At 44.9% G+C, this 16,848-nt stretch overlaps 1 protein-coding gene across 3 annotated transcripts in view; it reads right to left on the bottom strand.

The window, feature by feature from the left end:
- SLC25A46 (solute carrier family 25 member 46) overlaps positions 1–16,848 on the bottom strand; it is a 53,679-nt gene that overhangs the window by 18,581 nt on the left and 18,250 nt on the right. For all 3 annotated transcript variants that reach the window (XM_069752679.1, XM_069752662.1, XM_069752672.1), the window contains exons 4-5: positions 8,292–8,369; positions 4,885–4,985 (exon numbers count right to left, since the gene is read on the bottom strand). In XM_069752679.1, the coding sequence (XP_069608780.1) occupies positions 4,885–4,985; positions 8,292–8,369 (179 nt within the window). The remainder of the gene's footprint in view (positions 1–4,884; positions 4,986–8,291; positions 8,370–16,848) is intronic.

Genomic DNA, 16,848 nt, shown 5'->3' with positions numbered 1-16,848 from the left:
ATACACTTTGAAAATGCTTCCTATTAGTTTTACTGCAAAATGCTCAAAATAACGTAAATAATGTGTGGCTTTAGGAGCACAATCTATTTCTAAATCCTTGTAAAATAAATACGTTGTGCAAATGTACCAGTGCTGATTTTGGAATCAAGAGTCCAGTAAATAGAATTTTTTTTATCAGACATTTATGGTATACTAGATGGTGGCCCGATTCTAACATATCGGGTATTCTAGAATATGTAGGTAGTATATAGCACAGGCTACGTACTATATTGCATAGTGACGTAGTATATAACATAGCTACGTAGTATATAACAGCGCTACGTAGTATATAACAGCGTACGTAGTATGTAACAGCGTACGTAGTATGTAACAGCGTACGTAGTATATAGCAGAGCTATGTAGTATATAACACCGCCACACAGTATATAACAGCCACGTAGTGTATTGCACAGGTATGTAGTATATTGGTCCGCCACGTAGTATATAGCAGAGCCACGTAGTATATAACATAGCTACGTAGTATATTGCACAGCCACGTAGTATATAACAGAGCCACGTAGTATATTGCACAGCCCACGCATTATGTAACACAACCCACGTAGTATATAGCAATGTGGGCACTATATGCATGGTTAAAAAAGACTTAAAATAAAAAATAAACACATACTCACCTTCCGAAGGCCCCTTGAAGTCCTGGCGCCTGTGTGTGGTGCACGCGGCAGCTTCCAGTCCCAGGGTTGGTATGAGCGCAGGACCTGTGATGACGTCGTGGTCACATGACCGTGATGTCATGGCAGGTCCTTCTCGCATAGCATCCTTGGCACCGGAACCTGCCGCTTGCACTGCCGAGGACAGCGAGCGACGTCGGAAGGTAAGAATAACTTTTTTTTATTATTATTTGTAACATTAGATCTTTTTACTATTGATGCTGCACTATTGAGCGCTCAGCGATGACTGCAGGGCAGTAAAGCAGCGGCCATTTCGCTGCCAGACTATGGCCGTCGCTGATTGGTCGTGGCAATGGTCATGGGCGTTTTGCCACGACCAATCAGCGACTTGGATTTCCATGACAGACAGAGGCCGCGACCAATGAATATCCGTGACAGAGAGACAGAAGGACAGACGGAAGTGACCCTTAGACAATTATATAGTAGATACTTTCAAAATGTCATACATTTCCCAAAAGGTAATATCCCTTTAATTTTTAGTTCGGCCCCCCTGTATTGGTTCAGTATGACAACGTGGTCATTGGACCAACAAAAATGTTGTGCTATAAAGCCCCTTCACAAGAGCCAAACCACAAAAAAATGAACAAATCTTTTATTTTTCATCTCTATAGGTCCCACTCCTGGCTTCGGGTATTAGAAATACATATGCAAAATAGTGACTAAAATCTACAAGTCTAACTAAGGGTACCGTCACACAGTGAAATTTTGATCGCTACGACGGCACGATTCGTGACGTTCGAGCGATATATCTGTGACGTTCGAGCGATATCGCAATGTCTGACACGCTCCTGCGATCAGGGACCCCGCTGAGAATCGTACGTCGTAGCAGATCGTTTGAAACTTTCTTTCGTCGTCTAGTGTCCCGCTGTGGCGGCATGATCGCATGGTGTAACATATATCGTATACGATGTGCGCATAGTAACCAACGGCTTCTACATCGCACATACGTCATGAAATTATCGCTCCAGCGTCGTACATTGCAAAGTGTGACAGCAGTCTACGACGCTGGAGCGATATTGTTACGACGCTGGAGCGTCACGGATCGTACCGTTGTAGCGATCAAAATTTCACTGTGTGACGGTACCCTAAGACCTGACTTTCATGCAGGCTCCCAAGCTGAGACCACATCTTTCCCAACAGATAACAGCTGTTGTATTCAGCCATTATCTGCCTCTAATAGCTGTGCGTGGAGAGGAGGTCCACTGACTTTTACAGATGGGAGGTTGACATTGGGGGCCATCATACTTCCTCACATTATGAAGAATCCCTCAGCCAGTCCAAAAGGGGGCTGGGATTTGGGGGCCATCACACTGACTGGGGTGCGAGCTGTAGAGGGCATCATACTGAGGGGCTCTTGGAACATCATACTGAAAGGCAATCGTACTGTGCAGGGGGCTGTGTAGACCATGATACTGTGTGGGGTGGGGGGGGGGGGTTGTGGGAGCATCATACTTAGGGGCCATCATACCATGTGTGGGAGAGTTATGGTGACAATGATACTGTGTGGGGTGTATCACAATGAGTGATGGTGTGGGGGCTTCATGCTGGGTGGCGGTCTTCGTACTGAAAGGTGTGGGGGTAATATAGTGTGTCTGTTGGGGCAATTTTTACAGCATTAAAAACTTTATAATGGACATGAAAGGAGTTTTGTGGGCGAGAACACTAATAGGCTTCAATATGGGCATAATTACTGCAAGTGGGGTGAGAGCGAGGGGGTCCTAATTAAAGGAAATCTGTCACCTAAATTTAGCCCTATAAGCTTCGGCCACCGCCATCATGGGCTTATCTACAGTATTCTGTAATGCTGTAGATAAGCCCCGATGTAACCTGAAAGATAAGAAAGAGAGGTTAGATTATACTGACCTGCGGGGGGGGCGGTCCGGTCCAATGGGCGTCGCAGTCCGGCACCTCCCATCTTCATACGATGTCATCCTCTTCCTTCCTGCTGTCGCGGCTCCTACACAGGCGTAATTCTCTGCCCTGTTGAGGGCAGAGCACACTACTGCAGCGCGTAGGCGCCGGGAAAGGTCAGAGAGGCCCGGAGCCTGCGCACTGCAGTACTTTACGCTGCCCTCAACAGGGCAAATCAGTACACCTGCGCCGGAGCCACAACAGAAGCAAGGAGGATGACGACATCGTATGAAGATGGGAGGCGCCGGACCCAGACCTGCGACGCCCATCGGACCGGACTGCCCCACCCCTGGGTGAGTATAATCTAACTTGTTTTTCTTATTTTTCAGGTTACATTGGGGGATTATCTACAGCATTACAGAATGCTGTAGATAAGCCCCTGATGGCGGTGACCGCAGCTTATGGGGCCAAAATTAGGTGACCGATTCCCTTTAAATGTTTTGCTGTGGCACCCCATCATGAATTTTATGTATGCCCCCGAGTGAGTGATGGAAGAAATACAATAACCTTAAGAAATGGTTTCAATGAATTTTGACAACAAAGATTAAATGTTTGGATTAGTGCCTTTTTGGGGTCTTTAAAGGGACTCTGTCACCTGAATTTGGCGGGACTGGTTTTGGGTCATATGGGCGGAGTTTTCGGGTGTTTGATTCACCCTTTCCTTACCCGCTGGCTGCATGCTGGCTGCAATATTGGAATGAAGTTCATTCTCTGTCCTCCATAGTACACGCCTGCACAAGGCAAGATTGCTTTGCGCAGGCGTTTACTATGGAGGACAGAAAATGAACTTCAATCCAATATTTCGGCCAGCATGCAGCCAGCGGGTAAGGAAAGGGTGAATCAAACACCCGAAAACTCCACCCATATGACCCAAAACCAGTCCCGCCAAATTCAGGTGACAGGTTCCCTTTAAAGGCAATCTGTCACCAGGTCATAGGAGCGAAAACTAGCCACATACAACTCTGGTGCCAGGTCCACTTTAAATTCCTCTTCTGCTCACTCATCACTTGTAACAAACTTATGTGTTACACCTTTATTATCTCAGCTAAAGACAAAATGTGGTGTTCACTAAACTTTCCATCAAAACCAGGTTCTGGAATGTACAAGAAAAGATCTAGTACAAGTTCACTACTTGAATAAAATCCATGTCAGCGTCAATGTTTGCGTCGGATTTTACTTAAACGCTAAAACTCTTGAGAAGTGGGAAAAAAAAAGGTCAAAATAACAATTTTCGCTCTTGGGTATGTGCAGGAATTTCTCACATTCATTAGGGCTTGCTCTCACTGATGAGTAACATCTGATGATTTCCTCATGCAAGAGAATTGGATGCTGTACACAAATGACTGCTGCGAGCAGGATCGGAGTGTCAGTTCATTGTGACCAGATTCTCTTGCATACGAGAATCGGATCGCGGGTGCGGAGAAGATGGGGAACTTAATTTCTCCATCTTTTCCATTCTACTTACATCCAAGTGTAGTCCAATGTTTTGCACGCACCCATAGACGTGTATGAGTGAGTGCCGTCAGATATACACTGCCAATCGCAGCATGCAAATTTTTTTCTCATGCCAACTCGGCATGAGAAAATAAACGCTAGTCAGCAATGCTCCATAGTATAACATTGGAGAGAGCGATATCCGATGAAACATTACATCGTACTTGCCCGAATTATACTCTGGCTACTCGCCAGTCTGAGCGGGCCCTTGGGTAAAAAGTCATACGAATCACTTTATTTGCATTATTAGCCAAACATGCGATTTTAGAGAAGATATTGGAAGGGTCCTTCTTATTGCTAGCCAGTGCTGCAGGCGTTCGGCTAGGTGCACACTGCGTTTGGGTCCACTTTCGGGCACATATTTGGGTATACTCCCAAAGGTGGAGACAGTCAGCATAGATGACAAGGCATCCGTCCACCATAGGGACTTCTTGTAAAGAAACGTATATTGCATGGTATAGGTTTTTGGCAGTGGCACTCTATAAAGAAAATTCTGCTACATTTTCCTATATAGCCACCCTTTGCCTGGTGAGCAGAGTGCCACTGCGATGTTATGGTATACTTCAGGAAAAAAGCCTGACGCATTCAGTATACTGTAGGCCTGGTACACAGAATCCGTGGGCTCCTAACCTTACCGGGCCTGCACTGAATGCTGCCATATTTTGACCCCGCACACATTCGTGCTGCAAGATTTTCACTATCCGGTAGTAATAGTTCTATGAACAAGGACTGAAAGCTGTATAACCATTACCTAGGCAGTGGTGTGCATTCACTGATGATTCCTTCTGCTCCAAGGGTTATACCCTGAACAATAAAAGTGCTTCCCATTCCTTTCCAAAGTGCTCTAGGACCCTGCGAATCAACCAAAGGACATGGGAGAAAATAACAGAGGTAATCATATTGACAAGACAAAAACATTATAAACGCTGCCGGAGCAAGTCAGATACTGTAGGAAAAAAAATCAGATAGAAAAGTCCCAGAGGTCATTCATATGTGTACTAATGGGGGAACATTTATGAAATGGGGCCACACCAAATCTGAGCAGTTTTTGTGATATGGGTCTATGGATATACAACGGATGGTATTGCACAAAAGAAGTCATGAAAATTGTCTTCAGGCCTTGGGTTAAGTCTAGGTAGAACAATGTATAACAATGGTCTCCAAAAAGCCCAAGGTGCAAAGAGCGATGGTTCTCTCTATGGACGACAAGTGTTCTGGTGACAATATCTCCAGGTACCATCACTGGTCACATAGAGCGACCATCATATCATTCTCTGGATGATACATAAATCAGCATATTTGTTGACTAATAGGTCGAAGGGTGTGTAGTCGGAAGATGATTTTTTAAATTTTATTTTCATAGCATGATATTTTTTTTTTTTTTTTTTAAATCATAATCTTATAAGTTTCACACTGTCTACTGGGGCTTTTTACATTCATACCTCCTGCCCTTTCAGGAAGAATTTTCAGTATGCACCTGATCAGCAGAGGCAGGAATACAATGAAGGGTGACACCTCTATACAAGGCTGATGTGAGGACGTGGTGCTCAGGATCTACCAATGACAGTAAGTGATGTCAAAGCGGACCTGCTCCTCCTCCCTTCACAATCACCTTTGCATAAGATCACTAGATGCTTCAATTCAAAGATAGGGAGGGCCTGAGTGAGTAGTGCAAATGTAAATGTCAGCAAACAGGAAGAGTCTACAAAAAGCCTCCATGACCAGTGTGAAAAATAAAAAAACATTTAAGTTTTTAATAAAGATACTGCTAAAAAACAAAGCATAACATCACATCGTGAATTAAATTTGCACAACAGATCGTATATCTACTAGTGTGGAAGCAGATGATCAGTGAATATATGGCTCCACTAGTGACCGTGTACTTCCATGTAGAATATGAACATTCATGCGCATCATTCCGTTTATACATTGAGCTTGCTGCTGCATTCAGGTTAAGCTACTTTCACACTTCCGTCGGTACGGGGCCGTCGCAAACAGTCGGCCCGACGGACGTTGTGCTAAATTTAGCACAACGTGGGCAGCGGATGCAGTTTTACAACGCATCCGCTGCCCATTGTGATGAGCGGGGAGGAGGGGCGGAGCTTCGGCCGCACATTCGCGGTTGAAAATGGCAGACACATCGCAGAAAAAAACGTTACATTGAACATTTTTTTGTGCGTCACGTCCGCCAAAACACGATGGATCCATCGCACGAGTGCCCATCCGTCGCTACTACAAGTCTATGGGCAAAAAAACGCATCCTGCAAGCACATTTGCAGGATCCGTTTTTTGCCCATAGCGACGGATTGCGACGGAGCAAAAAAGACGGAAGTGTGAAAGTAGCCTTACTTTTATGAAGTCATCGGCCACATTTATGAAAAATAGCCTAATTTGTTGCCAAGTCTGTAGTGCACTCATTTGCATCTTTGGGTGATTTCACATTGCGTCCTGGCACCCGTTCACTGGCCCTGTTGAAGCTTGTGTCCGAACCCCAGCAAATTGGGATTCAGGTGTATGCGCCGGAGCTACAGACTATAATGGTGCCGACAAACTGAACGGCACCTACTGGAGGTGGATAGTCAGACGTAGTAGTAAAATGATACACCTTAGAGCACACGTTCTCTCTGTCGGCACCATTGGAGTCTATAGCCCCATTGGAGCACATGTCCAAAACCCATTTTGTGAGGGGTTCGGACATTAGCCCAGACTTGACCACTGAACCGGTGCCTAAACGCAGTGTGAAAGCCCCCTGAATGACAAATTTGGCACAAGTGATGCCAGCACAACTTTTTATGCATGGTAGTACACTTCTAAATTTTCGATATGAGCCCAAGATCAATGTCAACTTCTTCAAAAGTCGTAACTTTCTATGTATCTTAATTGGTACACTTACTAATAATAAAGAAAAAGCGAGATCTCAATGGGAATGTAGAAATTTGCGCAACCTGTCAAGAACATGCGAGGTTTATGCAGAAATACAATCAGAAATGTCATACTTCACGCCAAAGGTTATGCACACCCCTTTTTATTTTGGAGCATGTACAGGAAACTAGAGTACAAAATGGAATAGAACACTGATACATTTGGCGTAAAGTGGTGGTCCAGCCGTAGCCTACAACTCTGCAGTCACCTTATGTGACTGCAGACTTGTGAATTCTCCCACAGCACGCATAGATTCTCAGGTCATGTGACTGCAAGTATGTGATTTGCATATTTCGTGCACATTCTGACTGACTAGACGGTGTCCGGTCTCGCTCAGTACTCTTACATTGAGAGTCGGATGCATGCATGCAAATCATGTACTTGCAGTCATGCGCCCGCCGCTGGAGAATCCTCAGTGTGTGCGATGTTCGGATTCACAAGTCTGCGACCAGAGAGTGACTGCAGACATTTAGTCTGAGGTGGGAAAACCCCTTTAAGCACTTATAACAATGAAATTACGCAATTTGTGCAACAATTTGTCAGCAATGACAAACGAGAGACGTCTCCCACTGTATCAGTAAGTGTATGAAGTAATCTAGGCCCCATTTGTCAGAACTGTCACTGACAGCAAAGCGCTGGTCGCCATCTTGACTTCCTGCTAGATGATCTCTTTTGCACACAGCAACCAATTAGAGCTCAGATTTCATTTCTTAATCTGCTTTGGAAAGATAAAAGCCGAGCTCTGATTGGTTGCTATGTGGCCACTATGTAATGCGGGAATTCGAAGTGGAAATGTGAGAAGAATGGCTTCACAATGTAAGGCCAAAACTGTGTGGCAGCATTGCAGGACTTGTGCTAGGATAGATATGTGTCTAAGGAGAGAACTCCCAAGTAAGGCCATATTCACACGCTCAGAATTTACCTCCGTATTTGTAAGACAAAACCAGGAGTGGGTGAGAAATACACAAGTGGCGACGTGTTTCTGTTATACTTTTCTTCTGATTGTTCCTCTCCTTATTTTGGCTTACAAATACGGAGGTAAAACACTGACCACGTACTGAACGTGTGAACGTGACCTAACAAGCAGAATTTAGAATACAGCTCCACAGTCATGACATACGATAAGTATGAAATAATGCAAGCTGACTACAAAGTGGGTAAAATTTACATGGTTTTTAAAAATAGAATAAAAAACTATGAAAAATAAGAATAGAATTGACAAGCTTTCACACGTACCTGAGTCTTAGTAAAATGATACATAATATTCACAATGCTAAATGGAGACAAGTGGTAGTTCCTTGCATGGTAGTTAACCTGAAAAGAAACATACAATTCAGAAGTCATCATATATTGTTATAAAATCTAATTATTACAGAAATGTAAAGGGTTACTCCTCATGCCATCGGATCAGTGGGATAAGTGCAGGTCCGACCTCAAACTCCCACCAATTCTGAGAAAGAAGGGCCTGATCTTAATGTGCAGTCACAAGCTAGAAAATAGAAGTAGAAAAACTGCACCCTTACAGGTTCTCCTTTTCATTAACACGATAAGTGACTATACATTTTTCACGTATACACACCCTACCTGGTCTTCTCCACTAGGACCTACAGTGTCCAAGATGGCCGCACTGGGAGCAATGGTAAGTCTAAGGGTATGTGCACACGTTGCAGATTTCCTGCAGAACTGCAAAAAGGACCATGTCAATTCTTTGTGCAGAACTGCTGCGTTTCTGCACCCATTCCATAATAGAAATCTGCAGGGGTAAAAAAGGAAGAAATCTGCACAGAAATCTGCAACGTGTGCACATACCAAAAAAAGGTGCAGAGTCTGACCTATGTTTTGTGCCAAGAAATTAAGAATCTGCACAGAAAATTCCACAGTCAAATCTGCAACGTGTGCACATAGCCTAAACCACCCATCCAGGGCACAGAAAAGGCAGGGAGGCATGGTTCAAACACACCACCAGGGAGGCACCAAGTAATACGACCATAAATTACAAATGTGTAGTCATTTATCAGAGGGCTGCTTTAATACTTTTTTTTTTTTTGCATTTGGTAAAAATGAACAAGAAAAAAAGAAATATAGCAAGTTAAAGAGAACATTACAAACACCCCAGTACACTTTCCTCCCAACACCCATTACTGGTGAAAAAAAAAAAAGCTGGGACAAAGGATAGAACCAAAAAGTATTTCATATGGAATGTGTCAATAAGATCAACCTTCCTAAACGTATATATGGGCATGCAGGTTAAAAAAAAAAAAAAAAAAAAAAAAAAATCACACCTATCTGTGATCCGAAGTTTTACTCCAGAGAAAGCATTAAGCTACTTACTGGTAGCGGCGTTTCTCGGAGGCCCATGACAGCATGACAGAGAGAGGGGATCCGCCCATTAGGAACAGGAAACCTACAGATACAAAAGGGCGGTACCTCTCCCTTGCCTCAGTTGTATTTCAGAGTCTTGAGAGGACTACCGCGGTTAGTGGCACAAAAAATATACACTACATACAATTATATACAGATTATATACAAATTTCCAGCTATATATTTGGAACTGGTATCCTGAGTGAGATATATACATCTATAGGAAGTGCAACCCCCAGTGAATAGGGAGGGAACTAAGGGTGCTGTCATGGGCCTCTGAGAAACGCCGCTACCAGTAAGTAGCTTAATGCTTTACTCGGACTCCCATGACAGCATGACAGAGAGAATTACAGAGATGTAAGGTACCTTAGGGAGGGACTATGGCCTGTAGCACCCTTAACCCAAAAGTGAGATCAGAGGAAGCCCCCAAATCCAACCTATAGTGCTTAAAGAAGGTGGACGGGGATGACCATGTGGCCGCCTTACATATCTGGTCGATTGATACTCCAGATTTTTCCGCCCAGGATGTAGCCATGGCCCTGGTGGAATGCGCCCTCAGATTCTGCGGAGCCGGACCCCCACCTGCAGTATAAGCCAAAGAGATAGCCTCCCTAATCCACTTTGCTAATGTGTATTTTGATACCCTAAGTCCCTTTCTAGGATTTTGGAAAGATAAAAATAATGCATCATCTTTCTTCCATGTGTCGGTAACAGAGATGTATTCTAGCAGGCATCTCCTAACGTCTAATGTATGGAGTAGTTCTTCCTTAGGGTTAGCAGGATTAGGGAGGAAGGATGGTAAGATTATCTCTTGTGACCTGTGAAACCGTGATGATACTTTTGGTAAATAGGCTGGGTCCGGTCTGAGGATTACTCTGTCTGGTAGAAACTCTGTATAAGGGGATACCCTGGAGAGAGCTTGTATGTCTCCTACTCTACGGGCAGATGTAATTGCTACCAGAAATGCTGTCTTAAGGGATAGCGCCTTAATTGAAGCTGTTTGCAAAGGTTCAAATGGCTCTTTAGTCAATGCTGATAGGACTAAGTTGAGATCCCAAGGCATAGATCTATCTTTCTGAATGGGTCTAGATCTACTGGATGCCTTAATGAACCTTGAGATCCAGTAATTATTGGCAATGTTACAGGAGAATAGAGCCCCTAGGGCCGAGACCTGTACCTTTAGAGTACTAGTGGATAGACCTAGTTCTAAGCCTTTTTGCAGGAATTCTAAAATTTGTTTTACAGGTATTCCTTCTTCTAAATTGAAATCAGAAGAGGCCAGAAACTTTCGCCAGGTTCTAGCGTAGATTGTTGTGGTTATCTGCTTCCTACTTTTCATAAGGGTTTCAATCAAACTCGGGGAGAACCCTTTGTTTTTCAGTAACGCCCTTTCAAAGTCCATGCCGTTAAATGAAGGTTCTTTACTTGCGGATGACTGATCGGCCCCTGGTAGAGCAAATCCGGAATCTCCGGAAGTACCCAGGGATCCTCCACTGACATGATCCTGAGCCAAGTGAACCAGGCCCTTCTGGGCCAGAATGGGGCAATCAATATAACCCTGGCTCGATCTTCCCTTATCTTCCTGACTACCAAGGGTAATAGGCCTAGTGGAGGAAATGCGTATGCCAGCTGAAAATCCCAATTGATCAGGAAAGCGTCTACGGCTAGAGGATTTTCCCTGGGATTTAGGGAACAGAATTTTGTTGTCTTCCGGTTGTCCCTGGTAGCAAATAGATCTACATCTGGATGTCCCCATTTGTGGACAATCTGATTGAACACGCAATTGTTTAGGGACCACTCCCCTTGTCTCAAGGTGTTGCGGCTTAGAAAGTCCGCTTTGACGTTTTCCTTTCCTCTTATGTGCAGTGAGGATAGGGATAAAAAGTGATTCTCTGCTGTCTGGAACAGACGATCCGCCACTCTCATCAGTGACTCGGAATGAGTTCCACCCTGATGATTTATGTACGCGACCGTCACCCGGTTGTCCGATAGGATCTTGACATGATGACCCTGCAGATATGAGAGGAATTTTTTCACTGAAAGCTCCACTGCCATTAATTCTTTCTGGTTGGAGGAGGCTGATATTAGGGAAGGGGGCCATAGACCCTGAACCATCATGTCATCCATGTGTGCTCCCCAACCCGCAGGGCTAGCATCAGTAGTTACCACACGTGTCACCTGAGACATCCAGGGAACCCCCGCCGATAAGTTTTCACTGACTAGCCACCACTTAAGAGATGTGAGTGCTTTTGGACCTAAAGTAACCTGACTCTGCAGGGACCCCTGTAAGATTTTGCCATTAACCAGCACCTCAGCTTGTAATGGTCTGGTGTGGAATTGGGCCCAACGGACAGCGGGAATGCAGGAAGTTAAGGAACCCAATAGAGACATAGCCTGTCTAAGGGTCATGGATGGTTTGTCAATTGCCTTAGACACCTGTTGCTGAATATGTAAAGATTTGTCGAGTGGAAGACAACATTGTTGTGTTTCTGAGTTTAATGATAGTCCTAAGAATCTTTGTATTTTTTGAGCCTGTAAACGGGATTTCTCATTTATGATCCACCCCAGACGCTCTGGATGTGGCTGATTCTAGCTGGGACAGGCAATGGTCTGCTGAGCTCCCTACTATAAGGAAGTCATCCAAGTAGGGAATGATCAGGATGTCGGACTCTCGCAAGTGCGCCATAACCTCAGCCACTAGCTTTGTGAACACTCTAGGAGCTGCTGATAAGCCAAAGGGGAGCGCTCTGAACTGGAAATGGTGAATGCTACCCTCCATTGACACCGCTACTCTCAGGAATTTTTGGAAATCTTCATGTATTGGAACATGATAGTATGCATCTTTAAGATCTACAACTACCATAAAACAGTGTTTAAACAATATCTTTATTGCTGAATTAACCGTTTCCATTTTGAAGGATTCATTAACCAGGAATTCATTAAGACGCTTTAGATTAATGATCGTTCTAAACGATCCATCTGGCTTTTTGATCAGAAAAAGCGGAGAATAAAATCCCCTTCCTTTTTCTGAATCTGGAATTTCCACCAATACATTCTTGGCGCATAAGTTCATGACTTCAGCCTCTAGGGCTGCTTGCTCCAGGGGGGAGGAACGATAAGGGGTTAATTTGAATTTATCCCGAGGCCAATGATTGAAGTCCAGCTTAAGACCTTCAGTAACAATGCCTCTGACCCATCTACTGTTCGTTATGTCAAGCCATGCTGAGGAGAATGCTGACAGTCTGCCCCCCACAGGGATTGCTAGTCATTGGTCTGGTTTTTTCTGATCCTTTGAGGAACGGCGAAACATATATCCCGTACCTCTACCGCATCTGTCTTCCCATCTGAAACTCTCTCTAGTGGGAGAGGACCCGCGTTTCTTCCCACGACCAAATCTTCTTCGACTGAAGGGTCGGCGGTAGGATGCCGAGTACAGACTTGGGAACTTCTTTTTATCATCGCTTGCCTTTTCCAGTAACTCGTCCAGCATTGGACCGAAGAGATACTGTCCCTCGCACGGAATGGCGCAGAGCTTAGTTCTGGACTGGATGTCCCCTGACCAGCACTTTAACCATAGGGCCCTGCGAGCCGCGTTAGATAGACCTGCTGCTCTGGCCGCCATTCTGACAGAGTCCACAGAAGCATCCGATAGGAAGGCTGCAGCATTCTGAATTGTCGGAAGCGCTTTCAAAATAGAATCTCTGGATGCGCCATCCTTCAGCTGAGACTCTAATTGATCTAGCCAGACCATTAATGATCTGGCTGTGCATGTTGTGGCCACTGCTGGTCTGAGGGATCCAGCCGCCATCTCCCAGGTACCTTTAAGAAAGATATCCGCCTTTCTGTCTAGGGGATCTTTGAGGGACCCCATATCCTCAAAGGGTAATGAGGCTTTCTTTGACGCCTTTGCTACGGCCGCGTCCAACCTCGGAGCTTTATCCCATGTCTCCACCACCGGATCATCAAAGGGATACCTTCGTTTTAAAGCTGGCGGTAAGGCCCCCTTTTTTTCAGGTTTTTTCCATTCACGGAGTATCAATTCTTTGATCTTCTCATTTACCGGAAAAGACCTATGTCTCTTACGATCTAACCCACTAAACATTAACTCTTGTTTGGAGGGCTGTGATTTGGGTTCCTCTATACCCATCGTGCCCCTAACTGATTTGACTACCTTGTCAATCTTATCTAAGGGTAGACAAAATCGTCCAGACTCTTCATCTGATGAAGAGGAGAAAGGACTAGAGAGATAAATATTTTCTTCTCTTTCCTCTTCTGATGAATTAGAGTCCACAGGGGTCCTATGCTTCGGGCCTTCCGCTTGGGATAGGGATCGTAATGACTCCCTTACTTCCAGCCGGATCATTTCTTTTAAATTTGCCGTACTCACGGACTCTTCTGCTACCTGGGGGAGGACAATATAGGTGATAACTACTATCTGACCTAAGGTCACTTCCACCCAACCACTCCTGTAGACCTCACCGTCTGTTGTATACAGGGGGCACATAACTTTTTAGTACAGGAGTCGGGTAAGGGGACTCCACAGAGGGCACACTCCTTATGCTTGGATTTTTCCGTACTTTTCTTCCCCTGGAAAGATAAAGCATAAGGGCCCCGCGTCACAGAGTGAACTTTCACATAGATCACTTACCCGTGCGCCCAAGTCAAATACCGGAATCCGAGGGAGTTCTTTCCTAGACGAAGCTCTGGATCCCTGTTCGGATGAGCTTTTCCGACTAGGTTGGTCGCCTCTATCCTTTTTGGGCTTCTGACGCATCTCGTCTGACAGCTGCTGCTGCTCACCACCACTCTCCATGACGGATTACGACCAAAAGCATGGTTCTGAAATTGTGACCTGCTTATATCCCCCTTGGATCCGGTCAGCAGATAGGCCAGCGCTATCCCTATTGGTTCCTGGACACAGCCAGGAGGGCAGAGGGCTGAATGATGAACCGGCGCTCAGATGCGATGGGCGCCGCCATCTTGGAACGCCCGCGCATGCGCAGACGCCCGGCGACCCGGAAGCGGCTACCAGACTCCGCCCCCCCACGTCACCGCACCCGGAAACGCTCCAGCACACGCTGAGAGCGGTGCAGGACGCCGGGGACGGATCGGCAGCGCTCCGGAGCTCGCCCACACATCGGAGCCCGGCACCCGCAGCCATGCCGCACCGCTGCACCACCAATGGGAATACTTACCTGCGCCCACACTGATGGATGCAGGAAATCCTCCGGACTCCGCTCCCTGCTGCGAACACCACTGACGTGTAATCCAGCAAGGACCACCGTGGTGTCTCCAGGGATCTCCGCACCGGCCGAGGTAGGAGACCCCCCCGCTACCGTAATCGGCCGGCCTGGGCTCCTTCGTCTGTAGGCACCCGTCCCCTCAGGAAACCAACTGAGGCAAGGGAGAGGTACCGCCCTTTTGTATCTGTAGGTTTCCTGTTCCTAATGGGCGGATCCCCTCTCTCTGTCGTGCTGTCATGGGAGTCCGAGTAAATCTATATTTTTCTTAATATGTAAATGAGCTGACAACATCTATGGGTCAGAGATATAGATCTCCCAAATTATCCACCTCCTTTAAAGGGAATCTGTCACCCCAAAATTTGTCTATAAGCTAAGACCACCTGCATTAGGGGCTTATCTACAGCATTCTGTAATGCTGTAGATAAGCCCCCCATGTAACCTGAATGACAAGAACAGCAAGTTAGATTATACTCACCCAGGGACGGTCCGTGTCCGGGGCCTCCTATCTTCATTCGATGACGTCCTCTTCTTGTCTTCCTGCCGCGGCTCCGGCGCAGGTGTACTTCGTCTGTCCCGTTGAGGGAAGCGTAAAGTACTGCAGTGCGCAGGTGCTGGGCCTCTCTGACCTTTCCCGGCGTCTGCGCATTGCAGTACTTTGCTCTGCCCTCAACAGGACAAACAAAGTACGCCTGCGCCACAGCGTGAAGACACGCAGCAAATAATTAAACCTGCGTTTTTTTCAACACCCATTCAAGCCAATGGCTGAAAAACGATGAAAAAAACGCAGCAAAAACGCTGAAAGAAGTGACATGCTCTATGTCCAAAAAACGCAGCAAAGCACAAATATACTCATCACAAAAAAAAAAAAAAACAACGTGTGTGCATGAGATTTCTGAAATCTCATAAGCTTTGCTGGTACTGTAAAAAGCAGCTGAAAATTAGCATTAAAAAACGCAGCAAACACGCCCTGTGTCAACTTACCCTTACTCTCAGGGATTTCTGTGTCCGACCCAGAGATCTTAGCAACTCATTTACATATTAAGAAAAATGTGGATTTCTTGGGAATAAGACGTCAGATTGCAGATATCAACATATCATTTTATTCAACTTTCTGTGATCTGAATGCCCATGTAGATGGTTTCGGAGGGTTGATCCGATTGACAGATTCCCTTTAATTTTCCCTAGATTTATGAAAGTGTATTTTTTCCAATAAGCAAAAATTCAGCTTCAGGGAATAGTGCTCACGAGGTAATGTGGAGCATCCTACAGACATGCCCCGTTTGTTAACACCATAATATTAGCACTACGTAAAAAAGGCTCACATTTTTGAAAATGTATAGCAGGTATGAAACAAAAAAAATGAACAGGATAGTGGCAATAAAATAACAAAAACTGGTCACTTCAAACCTGGTGACAGGTCTTCTTTTAAATATGTTGAGTAATTGTAAGAAGAAGAATATTAAATTTCCATGGGTATTATCCCTCAATCTCCCTTATTTAGAATTGGTTGATAAATAAGCAAAAGTATTAGCCCTAAATGTGTTTGACCTTATTCTATACTACTTATGTGTCCCATGACTACATTGTCCTCATGGATCTTCTTCAGAAAACAGAAAATCAAATGAATGGAGGGTAATTCTCCTTTGTAAATTGGACTTCCATCCAGGCAATAACCAGAGCAGCGTGTAGGAGACAGGCATTGTAAATGCCAGCTTCAGATGAACCATTGGCAAGGATAGGCCAGTCTAGGCATGAACCTCCTATATAGAGTGAAACTAAAAATATTCTTCAACATAAAAGCGGTGCCAATAATGTCACGAGCTCTGAATACACGGCAAAGAATGCTCTGCCACACCATGCAAGAGGATCGAAAAATTCTCGAAATGATGCAACTTCTCATGTTTAGATTGCCCACTTTATCTCGGAATTAATCATCTTTGTTTGCTGGTGAATGATGGGCAAGCCCAGGGAATTTTCCCTTGTAAATTCACATTAAATCTGAATGATAAGAATATCCTACACATTTGATACTATTAGAGGCACTTCATATCTCACCTTCATAAAAATATTTTGTACATGTAGCAACAGCGTCATAGATTCTAGGGAATGCACAGGCCAAATAGACCATAAAGTTAATAAAGGAACATTTTCAACCACTTAAAAGGGATTGTCCATTTATTAACCCCTTC

This window comes from Ranitomeya imitator, chromosome 1, assembly GCF_032444005.1.
Source record: "Ranitomeya imitator isolate aRanImi1 chromosome 1, aRanImi1.pri, whole genome shotgun sequence".
In the NCBI taxonomy this organism is placed as follows: domain Eukaryota; kingdom Metazoa; phylum Chordata; class Amphibia; order Anura; family Dendrobatidae; genus Ranitomeya; species Ranitomeya imitator.
Note: the sequence above shows the minus strand (reverse complement) of the source record. Positions and strands in the feature narration are given on the sequence as shown.